This window comes from Punica granatum, chromosome 3 (assembly GCF_007655135.1).
Source record: "Punica granatum isolate Tunisia-2019 chromosome 3, ASM765513v2, whole genome shotgun sequence".
Lineage (NCBI taxonomy): Eukaryota > Viridiplantae > Streptophyta > Magnoliopsida > Myrtales > Lythraceae > Punica > Punica granatum.
The window spans coordinates 36,931,566-36,956,919 of record NC_045129.1 but is presented as its reverse complement, the minus strand read 5'-3'; the positions used below and the strand labels follow the sequence as shown (position 1 = coordinate 36,956,919).

The 25,354-nt window shown below is 41.9% G+C and overlaps 4 protein-coding genes and 1 long non-coding RNA gene across 7 annotated transcripts; 4 read left to right on the top strand and 1 right to left on the bottom strand.

The window, feature by feature from the left end:
* The first annotated feature begins 3,223 nt into the window (after positions 1-3,223).
* LOC116199848 (cytokinin dehydrogenase 7-like) lies at positions 3,224-4,811 on the top strand. The gene has a single exon (XM_031530401.1). The coding sequence runs from the start codon at positions 3,283-3,285 to the stop codon at positions 4,783-4,785; it is 1,503 nt and encodes a 500-aa protein (XP_031386261.1). The 5' UTR covers positions 3,224-3,282; the 3' UTR covers positions 4,786-4,811.
* Positions 4,812-6,533: 1,722 nt separating this feature from the next.
* Positions 6,534-9,338, top strand: LOC116199834 (galactoside 2-alpha-L-fucosyltransferase-like). 2 transcript variants are annotated; one of them, XM_031530382.1, is made up of 3 exons: positions 6,534-7,130; positions 7,647-8,411; positions 8,490-9,338. In XM_031530382.1, the coding sequence occupies exons 1-3, from the start codon at positions 6,827-6,829 to the stop codon at positions 9,110-9,112; spliced, it is 1,692 nt and encodes a 563-aa protein (XP_031386242.1). In that variant the 5' UTR covers positions 6,534-6,826; the 3' UTR covers positions 9,113-9,338. The 2 variants fall into 2 exon arrangements, with proteins under 2 accessions (XP_031386242.1, XP_031386241.1); XM_031530381.1 differs by having other exon boundaries at positions 6,535-7,130; positions 7,647-9,338.
* Positions 9,339-9,902: 564 nt separating this feature from the next.
* Positions 9,903-11,945, top strand: LOC116199935. The gene is made up of 4 exons (XM_031530524.1): positions 9,903-10,213; positions 10,721-10,840; positions 11,290-11,392; positions 11,528-11,945. Exons 1-4 carry the CDS (start codon positions 10,119-10,121, stop codon positions 11,771-11,773), a joined length of 564 nt encoding a protein of 187 aa, XP_031386384.1. The 5' UTR covers positions 9,903-10,118; the 3' UTR covers positions 11,774-11,945.
* A 3,169-nt stretch (positions 11,946-15,114) lies between these two features.
* LOC116199853 lies at positions 15,115-17,273 on the top strand. Its single transcript, XM_031530409.1, has one exon. The coding sequence runs from the start codon at positions 15,391-15,393 to the stop codon at positions 16,864-16,866; it is 1,476 nt and encodes a 491-aa protein (XP_031386269.1). The 5' UTR covers positions 15,115-15,390; the 3' UTR covers positions 16,867-17,273.
* Positions 17,274-21,879: 4,606 nt separating this feature from the next.
* Positions 21,880-22,887, bottom strand: LOC116199956. 2 transcript variants are annotated; one of them, XR_004155617.1, is made up of 3 exons: positions 22,826-22,887; positions 22,431-22,729; positions 21,880-22,352 (listed from the first exon to the last, which is right to left on the bottom strand). It is a non-coding gene; the product is annotated as an uncharacterized LOC116199956 (long non-coding RNA). The 2 variants fall into 2 exon arrangements; XR_004155618.1 differs by having other exon boundaries at positions 22,431-22,643.
* Positions 22,888-25,354: the final 2,467 nt, after the last annotated feature.

Below are 25,354 nucleotides of genomic sequence, written 5' to 3'. Positions count from 1 at the left end.
CAAGAAGTTATTCTAGCTGGTAATTCCTCTGCAGATTTGCTGGCAAAGAAGCTGAGTTGAGCTTGAAGTATGCAGCAGCTATTTGAGACGAAGGATCATTCTATAAGCAAAAGTTGAGAATACAGTGGATTAAGGAAGGTGATCAAAAGACTTCCTTTTTTCACAAATCTGTTCAAGCTCATAATGCGAGAGACTCCATTAGAGTTCTGTACTCAACTGATGGAACAAAGCTGGGACAAATGAATGATATCCACAATGAAGCTGTACAGTTCTTCAAGAATCTTATCGGTTGCCCTGATTGTGCCGTAAAAAGCTCGTTAGTTGAGATCTCTTGCTATGTAAACAAGAAAGTTGCTCCCTCAATGAGCGAAAGACTGAATGCAGAGATCACTGAACTCGAGATTAAAGATGCACTTTTCTCGATGGGGAATAATGAGGCCCCGGCCCCTGATGGATCTCAGCTTTTTTCTTCAAAGATTGTTGGAGCATTGTCAGTCAGGACTTCCTCTCTGCTGTGAAATACTTTTATAGTTCTGGGAGACTCAACCGGGAGACAAATTCAACTATAATTACTCCGGTACCAAAGAAACCAAATGCCGAATTACTCATGTTGCAACACCAAATACCAAATAATTACTCATGTTGCAACACCTCTTATAAATGCATCACAAAGGTAACTGCCAACAGGCTTAAACAAATTCTTCCGGATCTGATTAGCAACAGCCAATGTGCTTTCATTAAAGGAAGGAAAATTTCAGACGATGTGCTACTAGCTCATGAGCTTGTGCAATAAAAGTTCTATTACTCCTAGAAGTGCAATAAAAGTTGATCTAATGAAGGCCTTCGACTCCTTAAGTTGGGACTTTATCTTAAACACTTTACGGCTATGGAGTTTCCTGCCCTGTTTGTGAGAGGGATGAAGACTTGCGTCACATCCTCTTATTTCTCTATCTCTGTTAATGATTCACTCGCTGGCTATTTCCCTGGAGGCAGAGGCTTGAGGCAAGCAGATCCGCTCTCCCCCTATCTCTTTGTTACTGCGATGGAGGTCCTCTCTCAATTCCTAAATGATGCAGCTGCAAGTGGGTGAATTCTCTACCATCTGAGATGTAAGTCTATCCGCCTCACACACTTATGTTTTGCCAATGACTTATTCATGTTCACAAATGGCTCTAGAGATTCCATTCTCAACGTTGTTGATATTCTTGATGCTTATTACAAAAAATCTGGTCTGAGACTCAACCCTGAGAAGACGGAAATTTTTGTTGGGGGAATGGAGCAGTCAAAGATTGAGGATATACTGCAGCTTACTGGTTTTATGAGAGGCAATCTACCTGTAAGGTACTTAGGGCTTCCATTAACATCTGGGAAATTGTCGGAAAAGAATTGCTTGGCCTTGACAGAAAGAATTACGCAGAGAATAAAGAGCTGGATGTTTGTGGGACATGGCCGTGTCCGATGTTAGGCATTAACTTTTTTATGATGAATCGGCATTTTTGGACTTTCACTAAAAAGTTATCTGTATTCAGAAAATTACTCTGTATAGAGCGGATCATCTGTAAAATATATTTGAAGACATTTTTCATTTGTTTGGCATTGCAAGGAATTTTTTGAGTCTAATATTGACTATTTTATGTTGGTCGAGTGAACCATAAAAAAATAGTGTCGTCGGCGTTGTATTCTGCGAAATGCTGGTTTGGGGACTGTGCAGGTTTTTTGGTTGCTCTGTTAGCTCTTGATGAGAAAGGAAATTCTTATGTTGTTTGCCTATGTCATTTACTTGTCTCTGCTGACTTGAGAATGAATAGTGATTCGTTGCTCTGTTGAGCCCTCTTTTGTGTTAATGCTCAAGTCATGGCCTGATTCGCTACTGATGTTGTTGTTTGGACTGATGAGTCAAAATGGGGTGCTGACAATACTTATCAATTATCATTATTAATCATAATTTTATTAATAATATATTATTATATAATTTTTAATTAAACGTGCGGTTCGACCCACTGAATCCCAATTGGACCCATCGAACCCATGAACCTATACCTCGACCGGTTCAACATCTCGTCCGGTTCTAATAACACTGCTCGAAACAGTCTATTTCAAGCAAAAAAAAAAGGGGGGGACAAAAAGGTCAAATAATATTTGCAATAATTACTGAAAACCTTATTTAATTAAAATAGAATATTCAAATATTATTATCTTATTGATTATTGACATCCTCGGCGGAAAAAAGAAAAGCGATTTTCTCTTTTAGGAAACTTGTCTTCTTCACCTAAGAAAAAGAATCTTTTTCACAATTTGGTGTTGGATATTAAAAAATTATTTGGCATTTTACCACGCCATCTTATGAACAGACCATTCTTATTTTGCATTTTGGTTCAGTCATGTTAGAACCAACGTACTTATATCAAATAAAATGACCGAATTAACTTTAGTTAAGACAAGTGTTCATCGGCAATGGCATGACTTGCCTCATTGAGCTCGTAACTCCTCGCGGAGTAAAGTAGCAAGAAATAGAGGGTAAGTAAGATGGTATTTGACACTTGATTCACAAATATGCCCCGATTTGGAGAAATCTTGAAAATTACTACATTAGTCAGATTTTCTTTTATATAAAAATGTTCATATTGATATTATTCTTCGACCACATCCGCATACATATCCACTAATGTCGATGATGTGATGAAAATATTGAATCATCATCTTCGTCCATAATGTAGTCGGGAAAGATAATAAAATTTTCCATCGTGCAGATTCATAATCCACCATATTATAGTAGTATTGGTTAATGATTCTCACGTCACATGTATGGTCGATGATTTCTCTTTTGTTATTTTTAATATATATATATATATATATATATACACAGATATTGACACAAATGGGACTGTTGATCATTAAATATAACATTTATTGTTGCTTTTAAATGAGTTTTATATAATATATAGATATAGGTACATGCATATATTCTTTTGGCATAGTCGCCTAGGGTAAAATTAGAAGTTGGATATTTAGATTGTCATCCTCCCTACAATTCCTTCCAATCAACTGAAACCATGGAAATTAGAGGAGGAACATTGATCGTCATTATATACATAGATATTGACATAAATGGGACTATCGATCATTAAATATAACATTTATTATTGCTTGTAAATGAGTTTTATATAATATATAGATATAGGTTCATGCATATATTCTTTTGGCATAGTCGCCTAGTGTAAAAATTGAAGTTGGATATTAGATTGTCATCCTCCCTACAATTCCTTCCAATCAACTGAAACCATGGCAATTAGAGTAGGAACATTGATCGTAATTATGTGTATAATTGCGGCCATAGATGTCCAAGGAATAGGTGCCAGCAGCACGTACTACGACTTAGCCGCTAAGGATTTCGGTGGCATTGTCTCTGTGAGACCATTGGCTTTCCTAGCAATTTCAAAGTCTGATGACTTAGCCAGGATCGTTAGGTTGGCTTACATTTCAGATGACTTGACTGTGGCGGCCAGAGGCAACGGCCACTCGATCAATGGCCAGGCCATGGCCGAAGGTGGCCTCGTCATAGACATGCGTTCCGTGGAGTCGGGCCACTTCGGGCTAGTCAAAGCCAATGGGTCTACTTACTATGCGGACGTACCGGGAGGGGCATTATGGGAGGATGTCCTCGACTGGTGCCTTGCGCAAGGCCTGTCCCCGAGGTCGAATACGGACTACCTTAGGCTCACGGTTGGTGGGACACTGTCCAATGCGGGGGTCGGCGGTCACACTTTTAGGTTTGGCCCGCAAACGTCGAACGTGGCGGAGTTGGAAGTCATCACGGGGAAAGGACAGCGGGTCGTCTGCTCCGAGAAGGAGAACGCGGAATTGTTCTTCGGAGCCCTTGGCGGGCTTGGCCAGTTTGGCATCATCACTCGGGCCCAGATACTGCTTCAACCGGCCCCCGACATGGTGAGGTGGATAAGGCTGGTCTATACCGATTTTGATGAGTTCACTCAGGACGCCGAATCGCTGGTCACTGCCCCGGAAGGACAATCTTTTGATTATATTGAAGGGATCGTAGTAGTGAACGGTGACGACCCGTTCAACGGATGGCCCTCGGTGCCCTTGCACCCGAATCAAACATTTAACTCGGATTTGATACCTCAAAGTGCAGGCCCGATGCTATACTGCTTAGAAGTTACGCTCCACTACAAGAAGTACGACAGCCGAACAGCAATCGATGTGACGGTGGACAGTTTGCTACGTCAGCTGAGATACGTCGAGGGGTTGGACTTCCAAGCGGACGTAAGTTATAGGGACTTCTTGCTGCGGGTGAAGTGGGAAGAACAAGCGGCGAGGGCCGAAGGCGCATGGGACAAGCCCCACCGTTGGTTGAACATCTTCTTGTCGAGGACGGACATTGCCGAATTCGACCACGCCGCGTTCAAGACAATACTAAAGGACGGCATTGGTGGGAGGCTGTTGGTATACCCGGTTTTACGTCGCAATTTCGACAATCGGACGTCCCTGGTGTTGCCCGAGGCAGAAATCTTCTACATAGTGTCCATTCTTCGGTTAGGTCTTCCAATACCTAACGAACCATCGGTCGGGAGAATGATCTCGCAGGATAAGGAGATCATCAAGGTATGCGAAGATAATGCATTCGATTACAAGCTGTATCTCTGGAATTTCGAGACGCAAGAGGAGTGGAAGAGGCATTTTGGGAAGAAATGGGGGATGTTTGCGAGGAGGAAGATGATGTTTGATCCGAAGGCGATCCTATCGCCGGGCCAAAACATTTTTACATAATTTTAGATTGGGTTTAACCGATGAAATTTTAAGCAATAAAACCCTAAAACCCCACCCAGACGAGGTGGAGTATATATAAGTAGAATTGAAATTCTATGATGATGTATTTTACGTGATTGAATTATGTTTTGCCTGATTCTATTTTAATCATCCTTTTATAATTTATTTTCTAAATTAAAGATGAAAAAAAGATTACAATGCAAGGACCTCTAAAGGGAGAAAATATTGAATTAATATTACTCATCCACTTTAGATGAGTAAGAACCAATCTAAATGTTTGTAAATGGAAATTTGTGAGCTTATTATGGGGTCAGTTTTTAACTTTCAGACATTTTTATTGAATGTTACACAGCTAATTGAATAAGTAATACTTATCGAATATTTACTCCGCTAAATGTGAAGAGATTATAACAAAATTACTGAAGGATGCTAAATGTGGTTAAAAAAAAGACAGCTTTTTTATTATATTAGCCAAAAAAAAAAGGTGGTCATGGTAATGGATGAAAAAGTGAGCAACATTAATGATTAATGATTAATTGTGTTATGAACTCTATCCTAATACTTTTTTTTAGTTATTGATATATATATATATATATATATATATTAGTAGTTCTCGCGATAAAAGTTACCATAAAGTTATACATATTTACAACTTATAGAATATATTAATTTGAATTTAGTTTTGTTCATATTTTAATTTATTTTGAGTTATCAAAAATGATGTATAAACTATAAAGTATGAAACATTTATGTGTTTGGTTTTAGAGTTGAGTTGAGTTGAATTTTGATTTTAATTGGGTTGTAATGATTGTTTTGTTGAATTATGAGAAAAAATGTAAAAAAGTAATGAATAGTTGAGAGAATTTAATATTAAAAATTGAATTGAGTATAATGGAGGTGTATGATAATTTATGTATGAACTCCACTTTTTTTTATTTTGAAGGGTTGATTTTTGTTGTGTAATGAGTAGAGTTATTAGAGTTAAAATTTTAAAATTCGATTGCGAAACCAAACGGAGTAAATGTTTGAAATATCCAAACAATTATTCCTGAGTTCTTTAACCAATTTTAGTCTTGATAGTTTTTGTTCTCATTTTGATGGAATATATTAAAAGATAACAATAACAGAAATTCAGCTTATAATTGATTTAGATGGAAAAAAAATAACTTCAAATAAATCACATATCAAAATCAGCGGAAAAAAACGCCATTTAGTAACTTCTGGTGGATTACCATTTAAAAATATTGATAACTTGAATTTTCACTGAGATAGATTTTCATTTTTAAAATTACGGGTAATATTCTTTAGGGTTAATAGCGCCATATAGCCTAACATTTGAAGGAATTTTTAGTTTTAGCCCAAACTTGATTTTTTACCTGAGATATCCCAACGTTGACGTGTTGGTTTTAAATCTATCCCAACGCTAACTTTCCGTTCAAAATTGACGGAATTGCACACGTGACACGTTAATTTTACATCTATCCCGACACTTGTTACAAAATTAACGTGTTACGTGTGCAATTCCGTCAATTTTGGACGGAAAGTTAGCGTCGGGATAGATTTGAAACCAACACGTCAACGTTGAGATATCTCAGGTAAAAAATCAAGTTTGGGTTAGAACTAAAAATTCCTTCAAACGTTAGGCTATATGGCGCTATTATCCTATTCTTTAAACATATTTGTTATGAACCGGTAATATTTGTACTCCTGACAACCTGAGGCCTCAGGAAAACTGACCATATGAAGATGCATTTAATGGCGGTCGGGCTTCTTCTTCGTCTTCTTCTTCGATGCAGACCGCTGTTCTTTTCCGTTTTCAGATTTTATTTAATGCGCAAAATGGAAATGCTGAAACCGATGATTAGTCACCCACGTTGAGTGTTTGACTGGAAGCAGCCAGTCGCAGCCCAAAACCAAAGGCACCGACTTTTCTGCTCTGCTTCCCGCATTTCTCTCTACCAGACTCGTTGATTCGACCTCCGGATCAGAAGGGCAGCTGCTGGTGTTTGTGCATAAGTTTCCCGATGAAGGCTCCTCTGCCATGGATTTGAGCGCTTTCAGGAGGCGGCCGTCGCCCCCGCCGTCAATGGCCACTGACCCCCGCTCCACCGCCTTGCTAAAGGCCCAGCCCCGCGGGGGCCGGGCCGTTAATGTGAGCCGGATCCTGGCCACCGCTCTGATCATCCTCCCGGTCCTGGTGCTGCTTTCCATCTTTTTCCGCGATAATAGGCCCTCCGATCGAGCTTCCCTGTTCGCGGACGCTGGGGTGTTGGAGAAGAAAGACGCGCAGAATGCTGAGGTCTCTGCTTCGGGAAGTGCTCAGAATACTTCCCTCTCCGATTCAGGTCGAACCGCACTGACTTTCGAATTCTGCATCGAGAGATCGTCCCTTATGGTAATTGCATTGGGTGCTTAGATTCGATTCGAGATTCGGGAATAGTTTCTTCCTTGACCGATGATTCCAATCCAACCGCAGTACATTTCTTCTCGCTTGATTCGGTCGATAGCTTAGAGTTTCCTATTGGAGCTGTTATTGTTATTCTCAGTTAGATCAGTTGGCATCGGTTTCCCGGAATTCATCAGTGATGTGATTCTCTTTTTTGTGCGGTTTATCGAGCCTTTTTTCACATTATGCTACCATCCGATTCGTTTACGTGTCCCTGGTAAATGCAACCTGCAGAAGGAAAATCACATTTTATCCGACTTTTGTCGACCATTTTCTTTGCGCGTATGATAGTCGGGACTAAGGCCGATAAGAAGTTACATTATGATTTGTGTTATCGAAAGGGGTGGCTTTTTACTCTATGCCGTTTAACTCCAGCTTTTCTGTTTATAACCTCTCTTTGGGTTCTTTTGATCAGATGATGTTTCCTCTAAATCTGCTGGCAGAGGCGCAGGACAGCCTCGGGACGAGTTGCTTGGCGGGCTTCTTGCTTCTGGTTTTGATGAGGGCTCGTGCTTGAGCAGATACCAATCTTCATCCTACCGCAGACCATCACCCCACAAGCCATCATCGTACCTCATTTCCCGACTGAGAAACTACGAGAGTCTCCACAAGCGATGCGGGCCCCATTCCGAGCCCTACAAGAAGGCCCTGGAGGATCTTAAGTCCGACCGCGCGGTTGGGTCCACGGAATGCAAATACGTTGTCTGGATATCCTTCAGTGGATTGGGTAATAGGATCCTGACTCTCTCTTCTTCATTCCTCTATGCCCTCCTCACAAACCGAGTCCTGCTCATCGACCAAGGGAAAGACATGGTGGATCTCTTCTGCGAGCCCTTTCCAGAAGCATCATGGTTACTCCCAAAGGACTTCCCGATTGCAAATCAGTTCAACAGCTTCGGTCAGAGCTCCCCCAATTGTCACGGTAACTTGCTAAAGAATAATATGATCTACCATCCAGAAAAGCCGCTACCTGCATACCTATACCTCCACTTGGTTCATGATTATAATGATCACGACAAGCTTTTCTTCTGCGATGAGGACCAACGAGCAATCGAGAAGGTTCCTTGGTTGATCATCAAGTCTGATAACTACTTCATTCCGTCTCTCTTCTTGATGCCATCCTTCGAGCGAGAGCTGTTCAATCTTTTCCCCGAGAAAGAAACCATTTTCCACCATTTAGGTAGGTACCTCTTCCACCCTTCAAATCACGTGTGGGGTCTGATCGCTAGGTACTTCAACTCTTACTTGGCTCGAGCAGACGAAAGGGTCGGCATTCAAGTAAGAACCTTTGACTCCGGCGATGGGCCTTTCCCCTATGTGATGGATCAGATAATAGCCTGCACCCAGAAGGAGAAGCTCCTTCCTGAAGTGAACGTGCGTGGGACAGTTTCAGCTCCTTCTGGGAGCTCAAAGCTGAAAGCTGTTCTAGTTACCTCCTTAAATTTGGGATACGCTGAGAATCTGAAAAGCATGTACTGGATGCACCCGACAGTTACAGGGGAGATGGTTGGGATTTACCAGCCGAGCCACGAGGGTCACCAGCAGACAGAGAAACCTCTGCACAATCGAAAAGCCTGGGCAGAAATGTACCTCCTTAGCCTCTCCGATGTTCTGGTCACAAGCTCCTGGTCGACCTTCGGGTATGTGGCACAAGGCCTCGGTGGCCTGAAGCCATGGATCCTCGTGAAGCCCGAGAACCGAACGACTCCGAACCCGCCATGTGGGCGGGCTATGTCGATGGAGCCGTGTTTCCATGCTCCTCCATTTTATGACTGCAAGGCCAAGAGGGGGATTGACACGGGAGCGGTTGTTCCTCATGTGAGGCATTGCGAGGACATAAGCTGGGGGCTTAAGGTTGTTGAGGGCCATCAGGAATTGTAGGCTCGGGGCGAATTCTTGACAGGTCTAGAATGCGACATTAAATCTGATCCGATATATTATTTGTTAGATTGTTTGATTCGAGAAGTTTGGTTTAGATCGAAATTAAGTGCGGGTAAAATTCTTTTTCTTTCAGATTGTTGTAGGTTCCGATCCTCTTCACCTTAAATTACCAATTGATAAAGTAATTTCATCAGCGAATTCAGTGTTATGGTTCTTGATTCATTAACTGAACAAAGGTTCATTCTTCTTCTGGTTTAATACTGAATTTACTCTCCAATTCCGTCACTCTAAGATAAATTATCGGCTACAGGTACGGGTATGGCTAACTATCAAAAGATAAATTGAGGAGCATAATGAGATCAATGTTGTATAGCGATCTTCTTAATCGAGCAAACTTGATGAAGCAATGACTCATACGAACCTGATGAGGTAGACCTTTCCTACGCATGTATAGGCTACCTTACAGCATTTTCCGATCAAGGCGTGGACTATGTGCTCTCATATCATGTGCGCTTATGTACTTAAGGTTAGCGGGCGCTGGGCAGAGTCATCGGTCAAGCAATGTGATTGAACTCCAGAAGCAACACTTTCAGAAGAAGTCGAAACCAGTTGCGCGGAATGAAGATGCTGCACAAGATGACCCGTACATCCATGAACTTTACTTGTATACCTGATTAAACTATCATGCCAAACTTGGAAATGCCGGCAAAACATTTAACTGGTAATCGAACGCCAAAAGACTTGCATGACTATCAATTACAGTCCGTTGTGTGATCGCAGTGTTGGGCTCTACTAAAAATGGGTCAAACTGCAATGAAGCCCATAAATCAATTAAGCCCGGCCCATAAGTCAAGATGTCGAGCCCAATAACCAAAACAACAGCAACAGCAGCAGCCTCGGCGGCGGAAGAAGAACTGACGAAGACGACGACGGCGACGGTGGTGGCCAAGAGGAAGAGTTGAGAGAGTAGGAAGGAGGAGGAGGAAACCAAGAGGAAGAGCAAGCGATGTCGTTCATGAAAGGGGATCTGCTCACTCGGACGAGGAATCTCGTCAAGGGCTTGGCCAAGACCGAGCCCGTCTGGCTCAAAGCTATGCAGCAGTCAGTTCCCTCTCTCCCCCTCAATCTCCAGTGCTCGTTTGGATTTGCTCATCTTCCTGTATCCACAGATTTTCTATTGTGTTAGCTGATTTTCTTGGTTGAGTGTGATTTCTTGCGAGATTGGATTTCCATTTCCGAGCTTGCCCATGTAAAAGTTCAGTCTTTGTTCTTGAAATTGCAGAAGGACTGGAGCTATGGTGAAGCTGAAAGTTATGCTTTTTTATGCGACCCTTTGTTTAGCCATGTGCATTCTCAGAGTTCATATTTTCTGGTTCGAATTTTGTAAAGATTATGTGCTCATGACCCTCTGTTTGTCCCTCCATGAGGATTTGTGTGAGACCTGCTGCCGGTATTTGTTGTATAGCGTATCGTTAAGCATCGAAATCGGGTTTGTGAACATGATTTTCGAGCAGGGGCGTGCCATTACTACTGAACCTTGTTAGCAGCATAGTTGCAGGCTCTAAAAAAGAATATTTCTGATGCACTGCTCGTCTGATTGTCTCCCAGGTCACCACCCGCGACATTTCCTCGGGTTGGCAAAGTTTCGACGATCACGCTCCCCGAGGATGTTTACGTCAAGAAGTTCTTCCAGAGGCACCCTGATTCGAAGCATGAGGATGCCATCAAGTATGTAAATCTTCTTTTAAATGTGTTGTCTATGGCGATTCTTTCATTTCTCTCGCAGTTGCTTGTTCGTGACTTGCTTTACCGCTCGGAGCCTTTGAGTGTCTGTATGACTGGAACATGTAATTGTATTGAGAATTTTTAATCTTTGTCCATTTTAATTCTTTGAGGATCTATATGATTGAAGCATGCAATTGTCTGCCCTTCATTGTTATGTGCCTGTCTAAGCATTGGATCAGATAGACGGATCATGAACGTTTTCTGTCACTATTTTCGGTGTTCTATTTCATTGTTTGCTCCGGTCAGTTTCCTTCATCAATGTGATTCCTATTTGTGATGTGCATCAGAGTTGAAGTACTAAGAGACTTTAGATACTGCCTACAGCCAACACACTATGTAGTTCCACTTAGTTAAAGAAATGCTTACTTCGTTATTGCCTTATGTCTGAACAGGTTTGTTGGCTTTAATCCCCCTCCAGCTCGTGTTTTCGGCCAGCGGGTTCTTGAACTGAAGGAACAAGGAGTTCATGAAGAGGAAGCTATGGCCGTAGCCGATGTAAGCTGTTTATTCTGTTTAGGTTACCCCAAGGTTAAAGGGAAAAAAGGAAAAGAAGATTGAAAGCTCTTCCATATTGATCTTATTTCTCATGCTATTTGCCGACTATAATTGCTTGCGCTTCCATTTATTTAGATGGAATATCGTCTTGAGAAGAAGGGGAGGAAGAAGGCATATTCTCGGCTGAAACAAATCTCCAAGCTTCTAGGAAAGAAGCCGCCTCCTAATCCGTACCCGAGTGCCATCAAAGAGATACAGGCCGAGGAAAGGAAGTATGTCCGAGACCGTTTCTACAATCCCGAGATCCGCCAAATTCTCATTAAGATGAAACAGGAGCAAGCGGCAGAGAGGATGGAGAGAATGCGAGGAAGTGACCACTAAATACTCTTCTTTCATTGAAGTTGGGATGCTCGTGATAATAAAGTTTTGTAGCTATTTGCTATTATATGCTAGAAAATTTGCAGTGTACAAGATGGTACTTTCTGTAACCGAACAAAATATTAGAATTTCTATGTGTTTGCTGATGATCTGATACCTTATGATTGGTTCATTCCGGAGCATCTAATCTTTATCTTTATTGAGTTATTATAACACTGATAGATCAGAATCACGCTGTGCTGCTGTCTTCAGGAGATCATTATCCGAAGGCGCTGAATGCTTCCGTGAAGACGATGGTGCTCTGAAACTAGAAAAAAACACTAATGCCTGCTATGTCTTCTGGTGGAATTTATTCGCATACAGTGCCAAGCATTTCACTTTTCGTCATCTCATCGGAAATGAAACCTCCGCCGACATTTTACTGCAGAAGTGAGCAAATTCTAGCGGAATTAATCTCTGCTGAGCAGGCAAGAACGAGAAAAGAAAGAAAGAAAGAAAGAACTCAACAAGCTACTTTCCTTCAGGGGCAAGCAAGGTAGTCTCTTTATGTCTCCAAAGTGAGAAAAAAGATAACCTTCGGTTCGCATTTCACTATTTCTGCGGAGAGAGCGAGACTAACTAGGGAAAAAAAAAAAGCACGAACAAAAAAATGAATTAAGGAAAAAGTAACGATAGAACGGTTCTCTAATCGGACTGGGTAATTTTACAGCTGTGACACAAGAAAAGAGTCTCTCAGCAGTAAACTTCGGTTTATAGTACATCAATGTCAAATTCAAAGTAGGATAAAGTCATTGAATGGAAATTCTTTTCTTGGCATTTGTACGCAAAGAACCTGACAGAGAGAAAGTACGAAGAGCAGTTCCAATAAGGTAGTTCTTCCTCGTGCTTTTTCCCTTTTTCTCCTGTCAATTAAGGTAGCCTAAGTTTCTCAGCAAGGAACCTCTATATTTTCGATTTTTCTTATGCCTAAGATGGCACAGGTTTAATAGTTATCAGTTCTAGGCGATCGAACATCCTTTAGGTTAATGAATTTGGGTACTATGCTTGTATTGATGAGGAAAAAAGCCTTGGATTGGATCCTCCTGTAAAATACCCACTTGGACCTACATGAACTTGAACCCATTTGCAACCCAAAAACTTAGCTTATAAGTTACTGGACCCAAGTCTCATATAAACTTGTGATTTCTTTATCAATTTTTCGATGTGGGATAACATATCTCAACACCCGCCCTCACGTGACAACGTGTGGTCCAACACGTGCCTTAAATACCCGCCCTTAACAACTGACCCGAGCCGGGCATCCTCTTCCGTGCTCGGGCAAGGGGGACAAATACCAAACTAGTATCAAGCTCCACACTCGGGCCTAACTAGAGGTTCACCTTTAGTTATCTCGGAACTGGACCGGACCACTCTTGGGTCTGATTAACATGAGGTGCATTCTTGGCTACCTCGAAATCGAATCTGGCGTGGTGTGAGCCCACATGAGGGCGTGGAAGCATAACCCGCTCTGATACCATGTAAAATACCCACTTGAGCCTACACGAACTTGAGCCTATCTGCAACCCAAAAGCTTAACCTTATAGGTTACTGGACTCAAACCTCATATAAGCTTGTGGTTTCTTTATCAATTTTTCGATGTGGGACAACATATCTCAACGCCTCCCACCACGAACAAACTTTCTTTATTTTCGAGCTGGGTGACCCAATCTTGTAATCTGTGACTTCCTTTAGCTTCCTAGACCACTAAACACAAGGTCAACTCGGGGTTCGGGAGGTGCTCCCCGAGGAACCCTTTCGACGCCCAAGTCAAAGTTATAGGGGAAGAGATAGATAGTGAGAGCAGCAGTGCTTGAGAGAAAATAAAAAGAGTATGAGTTTACCAAATATATGATGAGTGAAACTATATATATTCCAAGAGAATATACTTGATGATATCTGAGCTGTCACCTCAACTTTTAGACTTCAATCTCCATGGGTTAAGTGGGGCCTGTGCTCGTCTAACTTGGTGGAGCACACCATTAAGTTCGGGGCTTGACAATTCCTTTTCTAGAAAGGGCTTGTTGAGTCTTTTCCTGAGAGGGGCTCGTCGATCCCTTTTGGGGGAAAAGGCTGGTCAGGCCTCAGGGAGGGGTTCGTCAAGCCCCCCTTGCCGAGCCTCTTTGAAAGAAAAAGGGATTGTCGAGCCCTATCGAGGAGAAGGGCTTGTCGGGCCCTTTTGGGGGAAGGGGCTCGTAGAGCTGTTTTAAGGAGTGGCTCATCGAGCCCTTTCAAGAGGAATAGCTCGTCGAGCCCTTTCAAGGGAAAGGGCTAGTCGAGTGCCTTTGAGAAAGAGAGGGGCTTGTCGAGCCCTTTAAAGGGAAAGGGCTTGTTGAGCCCTTTTAGGGGGAAAGGGCTCGTCGAACCCCTTTGAGAGGAAACCCTTTCGGGGAGTTTCTTGTTGAGTACTTTCCAGCAAAGGGCTCGTCAAGCCTTTTGCTTGTGGGGTAGGCGTTCGCGCCTATGCGCGTGCCTTTCTATGTGTCCGTGCCTATGCGCGTTCGCTTCTATGCGTCCTTGTCTACACGTCTTTGCGCCTACTCCTCCGCACCTATGTGCCTTATGCCTCCGCACCTACACCTCCCACGCCATTTCGAGGGAAGGGCTTGTCGACCCCTTTTGGAGGAAAGGGTTCATCTATCCCCTTTGAGCCCTTTTGGGAGGAAAGGGCTTGTCGAGCCCTTCTCGAGGGGGGGGAGAGGGCTCGTCAAGCCCCTTTGAGAGGGAAAGGGTTTGTTAAACCCTTTCAGGGAGTGGCTTGTTGGGTCCTTTCCCGGGAAGGGCTCGTGAAGCCTTTTGCTTATGGGGTAAGCACTCGTGCCTACATGCCTCCGCCTCCGCGCCTATGCGCCTTCGCACCTACGTGACTCCGCGCGTCCATGCCTCTGCGCTTACAAGCGTCCGCGCGCCTATGCTCCGTTCTTTGGAGGGCTTGACAAGCCCTCCGTGGTGGGGAGGCTCGTTCGGTCTTCTTCATAGGGTAGGCTCGTCGAGCCCCCCCGAGCAAGGAGTGGGGGAGATCGGTGAGTCATTCCCTTTTGTGTGGCAAGCGGAGGTCACGCCAAGTCCTCATGTGGTTGGAGCGTACTAGGTCTACATTAGGGTCGTTCAAATAGGTGCGGAGTCGTGGTCCTTGTCGGATGCTTCAGTTTTGGGTTGATGCAACTTGATCCCAGCCGACTACGCTATACCCTATCAAGTATAACTCTGGATAGATGACATCGTCCAATAACAAGATGGAAGCAAATTCTATAATGTGCTAGAAAACCTTGGGATTAAAAGGTACCACATATGCACAGAAAATTCTATCGTCCCGGTATAGGCGTCCCAACTGTTGGATTCGGAATGGAATCACTCCCCGCGCCGCGAACAAACCATCGCCCCCATTTATCCACTGTTGAGCACCTGATTCCCAGAATTTGAGTTCAAAAGAATTTGAGGCTAGAAATGCTCTACAGTCCCATAGTACAGCCAAGATATATGACTCTATTATCAGACCACATCATCATCGCCACGCCACCAGCTATTATAATAAGTTCCACTGGCTTCTCAGCCTCTCGTTTGACACTGCAGAGAGACCAGACATGGAAGCAGCAGCCTCTTGCACTGCCATGAACAGACTGAACTTCCCCTCGACCTCCCTTCCTCACAGGTTGTCTCATCACCTTCACCCTCCTTCCTCCTTTCCTCCTCCATGGAAGCAGGTCAACCCCAAAGTTGCCATTTTTCTCACCTTCAGACACAACACAAGAACCAGCACCCTTCTCTCCATCGCCACTCATTGCTCCCCAAAACCCAACACAAACGCCAACAGCAGCAGCAACAGTGAGCAGGACCAGAACCCACCTGGTAATGAACCCAATCCTAGTACAGAATTCCAATCCTTAACCGACAAATGCCGGTCTTTTTCCCCGCCATCATCATCATCACCTTCGTCTTCTTCTCAAATAGTGTCCTGCTCTAGAGGGTTGGTCCTTGATTTGGGCCCGGAAAGTTCTTGGGACTCGGCCGAGGTCGGGAGCCCCGTGGTGAAGCGGTTCCTGAGCGATGATGAGGAGAGGTGGTACATGTGGTACCATGGGAGTTCCGGCGGGGAACTTGATGGTTTGGACTCGATCGGGCTGGCGGTATCGAGCAATGGGGCCCACTGGGAGCGGGAGGTCCGATCGCCCGAGCACGCCGGCCTTGTGATGAGGTGTAGCAAGGACTGGTGGGCTTTCGATACGGCTGGCATTAGGCCGTGTGAGGTAGTGGTCATGTCTAGCAGCAAGGTCAGGGCTGCCGGTGCTGTTTATTGGATGTACTACACGGGGTATAGCTCCGAGAAGGTTAATTATTTGGAGAATTCATTGGATTTCGATCTTGAGAACCCGGAGAGGGTCTGTGGTCGTTCTGATAATGGCAACATTTTCCAGTCCCTGCCTGGGCTAGCAATTAGTCAGGACGGGAGGCACTGGGCTAGGATCGAAGGGGAACACCACAGCGGGGCCCTTTTCGATGTTGGGGTCGAGAATGAGTGGGATTCTTTATTCGTGTCCAGCCCCACTGTAGTATTCCACAGCAATGGAGATTTGAGGATGTACTACCACTCCTTTGACAAGGAGATGGGAGAACTCTGCATTGGGATCGCGAGATCACGGGATGGGATCAAGTGGGTGAAGCTTGGGAAGATCTTGGGAGGGAGGAGAGGGTGCTTTGACGAGTGTGGGGCAGTGAATGCCCATGTGGTGAGGGACCGGAAGGACGGGAAGTACTTTATGGTATATGAAGGAGTGGACTCGAACGGAGAAAGAAGCATCGGGTTTGCAGTATCGAATGATGGGTTGAAGGAATGGAGGAGGCCGGGAGAAGAGCCGGTTTTGAGGCCATCAGAGGGGGAAGGTTGGTGGGACAACCGGAGGGTGGGGTCCCCATATTTGGTGCAGCTGGAAGGGAAGGAGAGTGAATGGAGACTGTATTACAGAGGTGTTGGGAATGAAGGGAGGACTGGGATTGGTATGGCAGTTTCTGAAGGGAGTGACATTGGATGTTTTAGAAGATGGACTTGTTTTCATATATAGAGGATCTCGATGGTAAAGAAGATGGCTTTGCCATATCGGAAGCTCGGGTTATATGCAGTTTGGTTGAGAGAGAACCTCGATTCCTTCTCTTCCACAGCGAATGTGGCCTTGACTTGACCCGTCGTGGTCTTGCCCCAGGAAGCAGAAGGCATTCTGAAAGAAGCTGTTTGGGGAACGTTGCTCGTCGGGGAACGGGAACTATAGATCAGTTTGAGTCGGTCGATGAGTTCCCAAGGGATGCATCCGTTCTTCCACTGGTTCAGGATGATAAGTCAGGCGGGGCCAAATGCTGTTTGCATTTTGATTAAGGGGATTCACTCATTTATTTTTTCTAGCATACTTGAGATTCGACATAATGGAAAGAAATCTGTAGCATCTGTTTTATGAAAGAAAGGGTGATTCATTACTGTCTTTTTTGGTGAGACCAGATGATTATCTTCTTACTTTCAGGACGTGATATTTGCCTGAATTCGCATCGTATAGGTGACGAAACACGATCCGATAGAAATGTACTTCCATAGCAACCGACCACACTCTGGCAGGAGGAGATTCTTCTTTATCAATCTTCCGACGACAATGATGGTAGTATCAGTGGCGAAAGAATGAAACATTGGGCTTCGACTCGTATTTTTCACCAAGAAATATATGTACGAAACATCGAAAGCAATTCGTAACATTTGTTTTATGAAAGGGAAGGTGTTCCATTGTCGTCTCGCTAGGGAACTTTCTGACCTCGTCTCGTTATACTTTCAGGATGTCCGCAATCCATATAGGCAAGGGTCCAGCCAATAACACGAGGAAGCCCGGCCCATAAAACAAGGACAAATGCACGCAGGCACAATTCAATAGCAATGCAGGCCCAACCAGTTGGCCCACAGTTCCAAATAATTTAAGGGGCGAGCCCAGCAGGAGAAGAAAATAATTAGTGGCTCGGCCCATAAGTCAAACGAGATATCCAGCCCAATATACAAACGTTAATTAATAACTGAACATTAAAAGTTATGTTCCATTTCCACTTGAGTTTTATTTTCTTGGCTCGATTCTTAACGGCTTAGGCCATCTCTTATTAGAAGATATCGTTAGGGTCTCCATACCCCGTTTCCGTTTGATTTAATTTATGTTTCTTTTTTCCGGTAAGCATTACTTGATATTGGGTAGCTCAATGTGTTTGACTAATTTAGATTTGAATCGAGCCGGCCCACTAAAGAGTAAAATTTTCCCAACAATAGATTTTATTCATTCATAATAATCGAAACAAAATCTTACTAAATGAAAAGAGGTGCTCAGCCACTCCGACTGAATGACATTGGTAAAAGTTATGAATTTCTTACTCCTAATTAACTTACACGCCCCTTGATAATTTCGAATCTCTGTTTCATTTGAAGCCTCCAAAAAAGCTGCTTCTTCAGATTTCTTTTTTGATAAATTTCCTTCAGATTTCTTACGTGCATCAATTGGAAATAACGCACCAAATTATTAACTAAGTAGATTATAAAAGAAAAACACACCAAATGATTATTAACAGTGTTGTTCTAATCAAAATTTCAGTATATGTATGCATACATATATATGTATATATAGTCATGACAAGAAAAGCAAAATTTGATTAAGTGAGAGCTAGGTAGGGATCTAATATATACCTCATCATTCTCCAATGACCTCCGGTCGGGACTTGAGGCTTGAGTTCTTCTTGTCGGGGGTCTTATTTTTCCGCTTCATTTGCTAGTTCTGGAACCAGATGACACTTTGTTTCGATGTCCAATTACTCTATTCTCATTAGATGGTTTAAAGCGAATGTATAAAGTTGAGCATTCCCCAATTCTTGGTTTTAAGTGATGTCATCTTTAAGTAGCTAGTAAATATATGTTAACTCTATATCGTGTAATTCTGACCCTCCACCCCATCCATATATACATACATATGAGAAGTGAACTTGCATTAGATTTACAGATAGAGAGATAAATTTTCAAGAAGAAAGAGAGTGATAACTATGGAAGGAATTCGCATTGAGGATTCAATACAAAGAGAATGCATGCATGCAGGCACACTAATTAATAATCAAGTTTGGGTATTTTATTTATTTATTTGTTTGTTTGTTTCGTTCTAATTGGAACCAAAGCCGAGGAGTAGCAAGAAGAGTGACCAACGAGGAAAGGTAGCCAAGCAGCTTCACGGGCTGGCGAGGACGAGGATGAGCACTGTGGAAGAATCAGTTGGCTGTGGAGCTCGGGCTTGACCGAAAATAAGAAGCTCGAGGAGGAGAACTCGAGCATCAAGTCTCGAAACAAGGAATTGGAGACCGAGGTATGTACTGCCAGCTCCTAGCTAGCTCGCTCTCATTTAATCAAATTTCATATTGTTCTTTCATGAACATATATATAATATGCTCAAAATTCAATTTGATTTCAAACTTACAATACATCATAACAAAATCAAGAGTTTGAACCAAATATTATCTCAGGAGAAGAAAAAGACGCGTAATATAATAAAAGGCAATTTCAAAGCAAATATATATATATATATATATATATAAAGGCAATTATTGGGAACTTTTGATGGGCAAATAAAATGGAGATACTGATCAAGGATTCCATCAGCTTCATCGTCCTAACTTCACTTTGGAGAATGATGAGGTATATATTAGATCCATAACTAATTATTGGGAACTTTTGATGGGCAAATAAAACGAAGATACTGATGTCTGCTGAATGGTGTCCAAGCACCTTCATAGCAATCTGGTCTGCTCCACCAGATTGGGAACTTTTGGTATGCTTCACCAAATTTCATGTACAATGAAGCAGGGCAATTATTGGGAACTTTTGATGGGCAAATAAAACGGAGATACTGATCAAGGATTCCATCAGCTTCATCGTACTAACTTCACTTTGGATTTCATGTTGGTTTGCATGGTGTTCACGTGGACAAGAAGATTAGTTGGGCGAACTTCGGACACCTCCGTTATAAAAAAAAAAATGAAAAAGTGGTGCGGTTAAAAAATTAGTTTTGTGTAAAATATAAAATGTAAAATATGATATACACGTATTACGTTTGTGTGTGTGTCCACGAAGAAACGTCCCGTTTAATAAAAAATAATACGAATAGTGCATTCAGATTTTGATTCGACGTTTAAAGCATGCACATATATACCTCAAAACATGTGATCTAGAAACTGTGAATTGCAGATGTAATGTACTTTCTTGTAACTTTCCAATTGGTCAAAATCCTAAAAAAAATTAGCTGAAGGTCAAGAACATTTATTAATTATATAAATATCTACACATACAAACACATCACATATATACATATAAATATATATAAATAATATACCATTGCCACAATTTCTGACAGTTGATTGTCAGCTCCATATTCCATTGAAGATGAAGCATTAATTCTCAAGAGTCAAAATGGGAAAAAATAAAGTTTAGTGCCAACTAATTAACACGAGGAGCAGCATAGTATAGACTTAAAATACAGAAAATGAGATCTAATATAGTGGCATTTGCTTAGCCAGCTACGTTCTAAAATCAAGTGATTTTCAGTTCGATTTTTATAGGTGAGACTTTTCTTACCCTTTTAGATTCGATCCCTCTCCTTTTACATCTACAAGTCTCCCTTAGAATCAAAATATATTATTTATTGGATTAGAATTGTAAGTGGTTATACTTAATTAGACAATTTGGGACATATAGGATAGTCTATTTGTCATGTCATTTGAAACCTTTTTGTTATATCATTAGTTAATTATATATCTTTAGAAGAATATTCAATAAATTGGTATAGTTACTAGATATACAGAATATCAAATTCGTGACCCCTCTTTCCATATAGTATAAATAAGATAAATATCCATACAATCGATTGGATTACAGTGTGTTTTTAAGAACACTACTATTCCACTCCATTAACATAAACTTAAGCATATAGAGAACCAGATCACGTTAATCGCGTTGCACCAAATCATTGGTCCATACAGTATATGATATTAAAATGTGTTTTCCTATCGAGATTATATTATGGGATATATGCATGTTCGTTGTATGTTCCTTGTGTATATATTTGGAAAATACAAGGAATGCACATGTATCCCGCAATATATTATTTTCATTTCATTTACTCATAGATGCTAATTAACGTGCACGTGGTTTCGGTGGACAATAAGTTTTGCTTCTTGCGGCCCATATGAACGCCCATATTGTAAATTTCCTTTGGTTGTAAAGGAAAAACTAACCAAGAAAGGTCAGATTTGCCTACCAGCAAATGGTTGAGCGGAAGCAACAGTAATCTGTTTAAGAAGGACAATACAAATTCGAATTCCGAACTAAAAATGCATATATTGTTCTGTGGGGTATTTTATTCCCTAAAATTTCGAGAATAACATCTCTCGCAATTTTATTTCAATAGAAAAGAGAAAAGGGCAAACATATACATATATATACATTTTAATGGGGATTGGCTGGTAGCCGCATGGAGCATGGGAATGTCTGTGCCGAATGATTGGCAAATTATGCGATCACTGTTCCGCTTGTGACTCGTAGATTATTGAACTTATGTCCTCCTACGCTCTTTTTTTCATTGTTTGTGGGATATTATAGAGGTTGTCATGCCTTACTTGTATATCACTTATTTTATTTTTTTAATAAAACTGGGCTATAGCCCCCGAATTCCCCAAAGGAAGGGGATAAAAAATCCTTTGAAACTTACCTTGTACGGGTCATACATCAATTGTAAGTCATTTTCGGTGGGACAGAATGAATGGTCTGTATCTAACGATCTAATTAAAGAAATTTTCGTCCACCGAAACTTCTTGCGTAAATTTGAAAAGGAAATTCTTGGGCTTCTGTTTAAAGATTACTAACAAAAAAGGAATTATATATTGAGACCTTTTTCACATCATGACGCGCATTTTTGTTCTTTCATTTTATTTTCTTGAAAGTCCGAGTTTTGTCGTGTCTTTGAAGAAAAAGAAGGGAAAGGACGTACAGATTCATTTGCTAATCCATGTATCTCGTGAGATTTACGCCTTAATGCTATGCATTTATAACATATCTCTAATTAATATTTTTTTCTCTTAAAAAGGAGACATAATACTTAGTACAATGAAAGAAAGATCATAAATAACTAATAAAGAGGCACGGGTAATTTCACTAGGTATCGAACCTGTAATCTCTAGATCGACGAATGAGTGTGTACGCTATTACTCTACACCTTCTTTTAATTCTAATTAGCATATTTTTGATGAGCTAGGACTCTGCAGAGCATGTATATATATATATATATATAACAAATCATGGTTCACTTCGTGGTCCAATTAAGTTATTTTAGTTATTATTCGAGTCTTACATGCATGTGTCACGGGCACAGAGTTTGATGCTCGTGCGGGCGTTCGGGGATACGAGCACCGAGGCTCCCCGGACCAGCCTTCCTCAAGATTGACAAGCTAATATAGATATCCAACCGATATGATGTACAATACCCGGAGCATGTACCTGTAATATAACAGCTCATATTAGCCCACGTATAATGAAGGCAACCAGTACATAGTCATCAGAACTCTATTATCGCACTTGGGGAGGGATCGGAATACCGGCCCGTGACAATCTCCCTCACCCAATTAGCAAACGTCCTCGTTGCGGGCTTGTCCATGGAGCGGTCCCAACGCCTTATGTCGCCTTCACCCCACACCACATCCCCTTGTGGTGTCAGTACCTCAGCAACAACAATGCCTTCAACCCACACCACGCCCTAGTGGTGTCAATCCCTGAGTAGTTCGGCGCCCACTACACAAAATCCCACACGAACAAAGGACACACAAGCTCCGTGACTTTTTACACCTTCTCTGGTTGTTGTTGCTAGTTCCACGGGGCTAACGGAAGCGTAAAAGGAACAGAAATTCAAAATTTCCTACCCGTGAAACTAATTCCAAGACCTACTAGAAGAATAAGAGTAAATAAAAGCGTACCTGGAATATTTAAAATTGTCGACCAAGCGTCCCACGCGTGACGCCTCTACCGGTGTCCACACCGACTTTGTCGACGAGTTTTCGAGATCGGCGGTGCTAGCGACCAACACTCGAAAGAAACACCGATGCAACACCCGAAATTTTTAAGACTAATAGACCTAATTTGAGTTGAACAATTCAACCCAAATTATATATATACTTTATATGCATATATATGCACGCACACATATATCAGCACATATAAATATGTGTTGCTTTTATATATAAAAAGTATATACATATACACACATTATATATATCATATATAAAAGTAATCTGCCCCCTTTTTATAAGCAACAGGGGAAGGAAGAAAACCAATTCTAGCCGATGTGGGACAAGGAAAATCAAGGCTCCAAGTGACATGTGTCCAAGTAAATGTCATTAAACCATTGGCCCATGTGTCACCGTATTAATCGTGCATCAATTAGTCCATTTAATCTAATAAATCGGGTCTAATTAATCGACAAATTTAATCTCATTAAATATCCGATTAATTAGTCACATCCTAAATCATCTAATCTCTATTAGACGATTTTATTATTTCAAAATATCTCGTCAATTTAGTCGTCGTGTGTGACCCTGTAGGTTCCCAATTACGTTGATAGTAATATCGAAATCTCTATTTCAATATTACAAACAGTGAGCGGCATCTAGCAATGCATCAATGTTACTCAAGTAATCGGAAAGTCAATTTCTCGACGAACCTCGTGACCTACGTTACCGTGTAATATAATCCCTTTGTCCTCTATATCTCTATTGAGCCCAAGGCATGGTCGATGACATCCTTGTATGGCTCAATATCTCTTTTTCTTGGTTTATCGGTTAAGTCTATCAGAACAAATGAGCTCGATATCGTTATATCGACTCATTTGGGTATGCATACACTTTTAGACTTAACCACCAAGTGGCCGTGAGATATCGCTCCCGTTTCGTAGGAGGGACAAATCCTATCTTGATCACTCACATTCCTCTCCATGCTCTGTGGTATACCCAATAACTGTCTTTATAACCATCCTGTTACAGTGGCGTTTGACAGTATCAAAGTATATGACATTACATGTAGGAATCTATGGTGACCTCAAGTCAAAGGACCATTACACTATAGTCACTTTGAGATATGCTAATGACAGTCACGTAACAACCCATGTAGCAATCTCATGGTGGATCAGTCCAATACACATTACTCTTAATGTATACATGTGGTGTGATTTGATATCTCCATATCCATGACCTATGAGACTTGGTCATCAATCAACACTCACACTAGTCTAACCGTATTATCGTTGTCCTAATTAACGATAATACTTTGACTATGGACATTTAGGAATAATGTTCATTAATTATAGGATCTCACAATCAAGTCACACTTGATGCCTATTGAACCTACTATTCCAAGGACATTATTGTGTAAAATCATATTTAGCGCAATCTACACAATAACAGATATGCCTCGTAATATAATGAAATAGATATCATATTACAGAACTGATTATAGATTGCCTCTAGGGCATACACCAATTCCCAACAGTTGTATGATGTGTCTTCCCTAGCCTGTCAACCATTAGGTCGTCCCAGTGAGACACCACGACCAGCTTCCTTGCTAAACGCAGCAACTCTCGACACCCAAGTTTGGAGTCTCCACGATCTCCTCTCGTAGGAAATCATTGCCTCGCCTAAGCCGAAGCGTCCCAACGCTTGTCGCTGCATCCTCGTCGACCCCGTGTCATCATGGATTTCTCCCACCAGGACTAGCTCTGATACCACTTGTCACGAGTTTGATGCCCGTGCGGGTGTCCAGGGATACGAGCACCGAGGCTCCCCAAACCAGCCCTCCTCAAGATTGACAAGCTAACACAAATATCCAACCGATATGAAGTACAACACTCGGAGCATGTATCTATAATATAGCAACTCATATTAGCCCACGTACAATGAAGGCAACTGGTACACAGTCATCGAAATTCTATTATCGCACTTGGGGAGGGATCGGAATGCTGACCCGTGACACATGCATGCATGCATTGTTCCGGGATGTGATTTCTTACTCGGGAATCAGGGGTGGAGCCAATGAGCTTTGAAATTTTTAAATTTTGCCCCAAAAGTATGTGTTTTTTTTATGTAAAATTAATATTTCGCCCCTTTTAACTTTAAAATTTTTAAAATTTACCTCAAAAGTATAAGTTTGTCCCCTTAAATAAAAATCTTAGCTCCGCCCGTCAGGAATGGTCCTATCAATAGTACGGCGTGCAAGTTGAGCACATGAAGTGCCATTGCATGGTTCATAAAGAGCCCATATCACGTGGCATCCGTGATTATGGCAACGAAGGAGAAGAATGCCCAAGGAACGACCTGCGGGTGGTCTAGTACATACATATATCTTTATATACATTTTTTTTTATTGTTTGCTGTTATCTAATATATGGTACAGGTCGTAGCTTCGTTGCATCAGTGCAAGTAGGTAATTATTAACAGAGCGGACTTTAACCGATT

Bases quoted from the DNA above. Each gene is read 5' to 3' on its own strand.
- LOC116199834 (XM_031530381.1), top strand. From the start codon at position 6,827: ATGGATTTGAGCGCTTTCAGGAGGCGGCCGTCGCCCCCGCCGTCAATG. The intron at 7,131-7,646 runs GTCGAACCGCAC...TCTTTTGATCAG, and splicing joins TACTTCCCTCTCCGATTCAG to ATGATGTTTCCTCTAAATCT.
- LOC116199848 (XM_031530401.1), top strand. From the start codon at position 3,283: ATGGCAATTAGAGTAGGAACATTGATCGTAATTATGTGTATAATTGCG.
- LOC116199853 (XM_031530409.1), top strand. From the start codon at position 15,391: ATGGAAGCAGCAGCCTCTTGCACTGCCATGAACAGACTGAACTTCCCC.
- LOC116199935 (XM_031530524.1), top strand. From the start codon at position 10,119: ATGTCGTTCATGAAAGGGGATCTGCTCACTCGGACGAGGAATCTCGTC. The intron at 10,214-10,720 runs GTCAGTTCCCTC...ATTGTCTCCCAG, and splicing joins TGGCTCAAAGCTATGCAGCA to GTCACCACCCGCGACATTTC. The intron at 11,393-11,527 runs GTAAGCTGTTTA...CCATTTATTTAG, and splicing joins AAGCTATGGCCGTAGCCGAT to ATGGAATATCGTCTTGAGAA.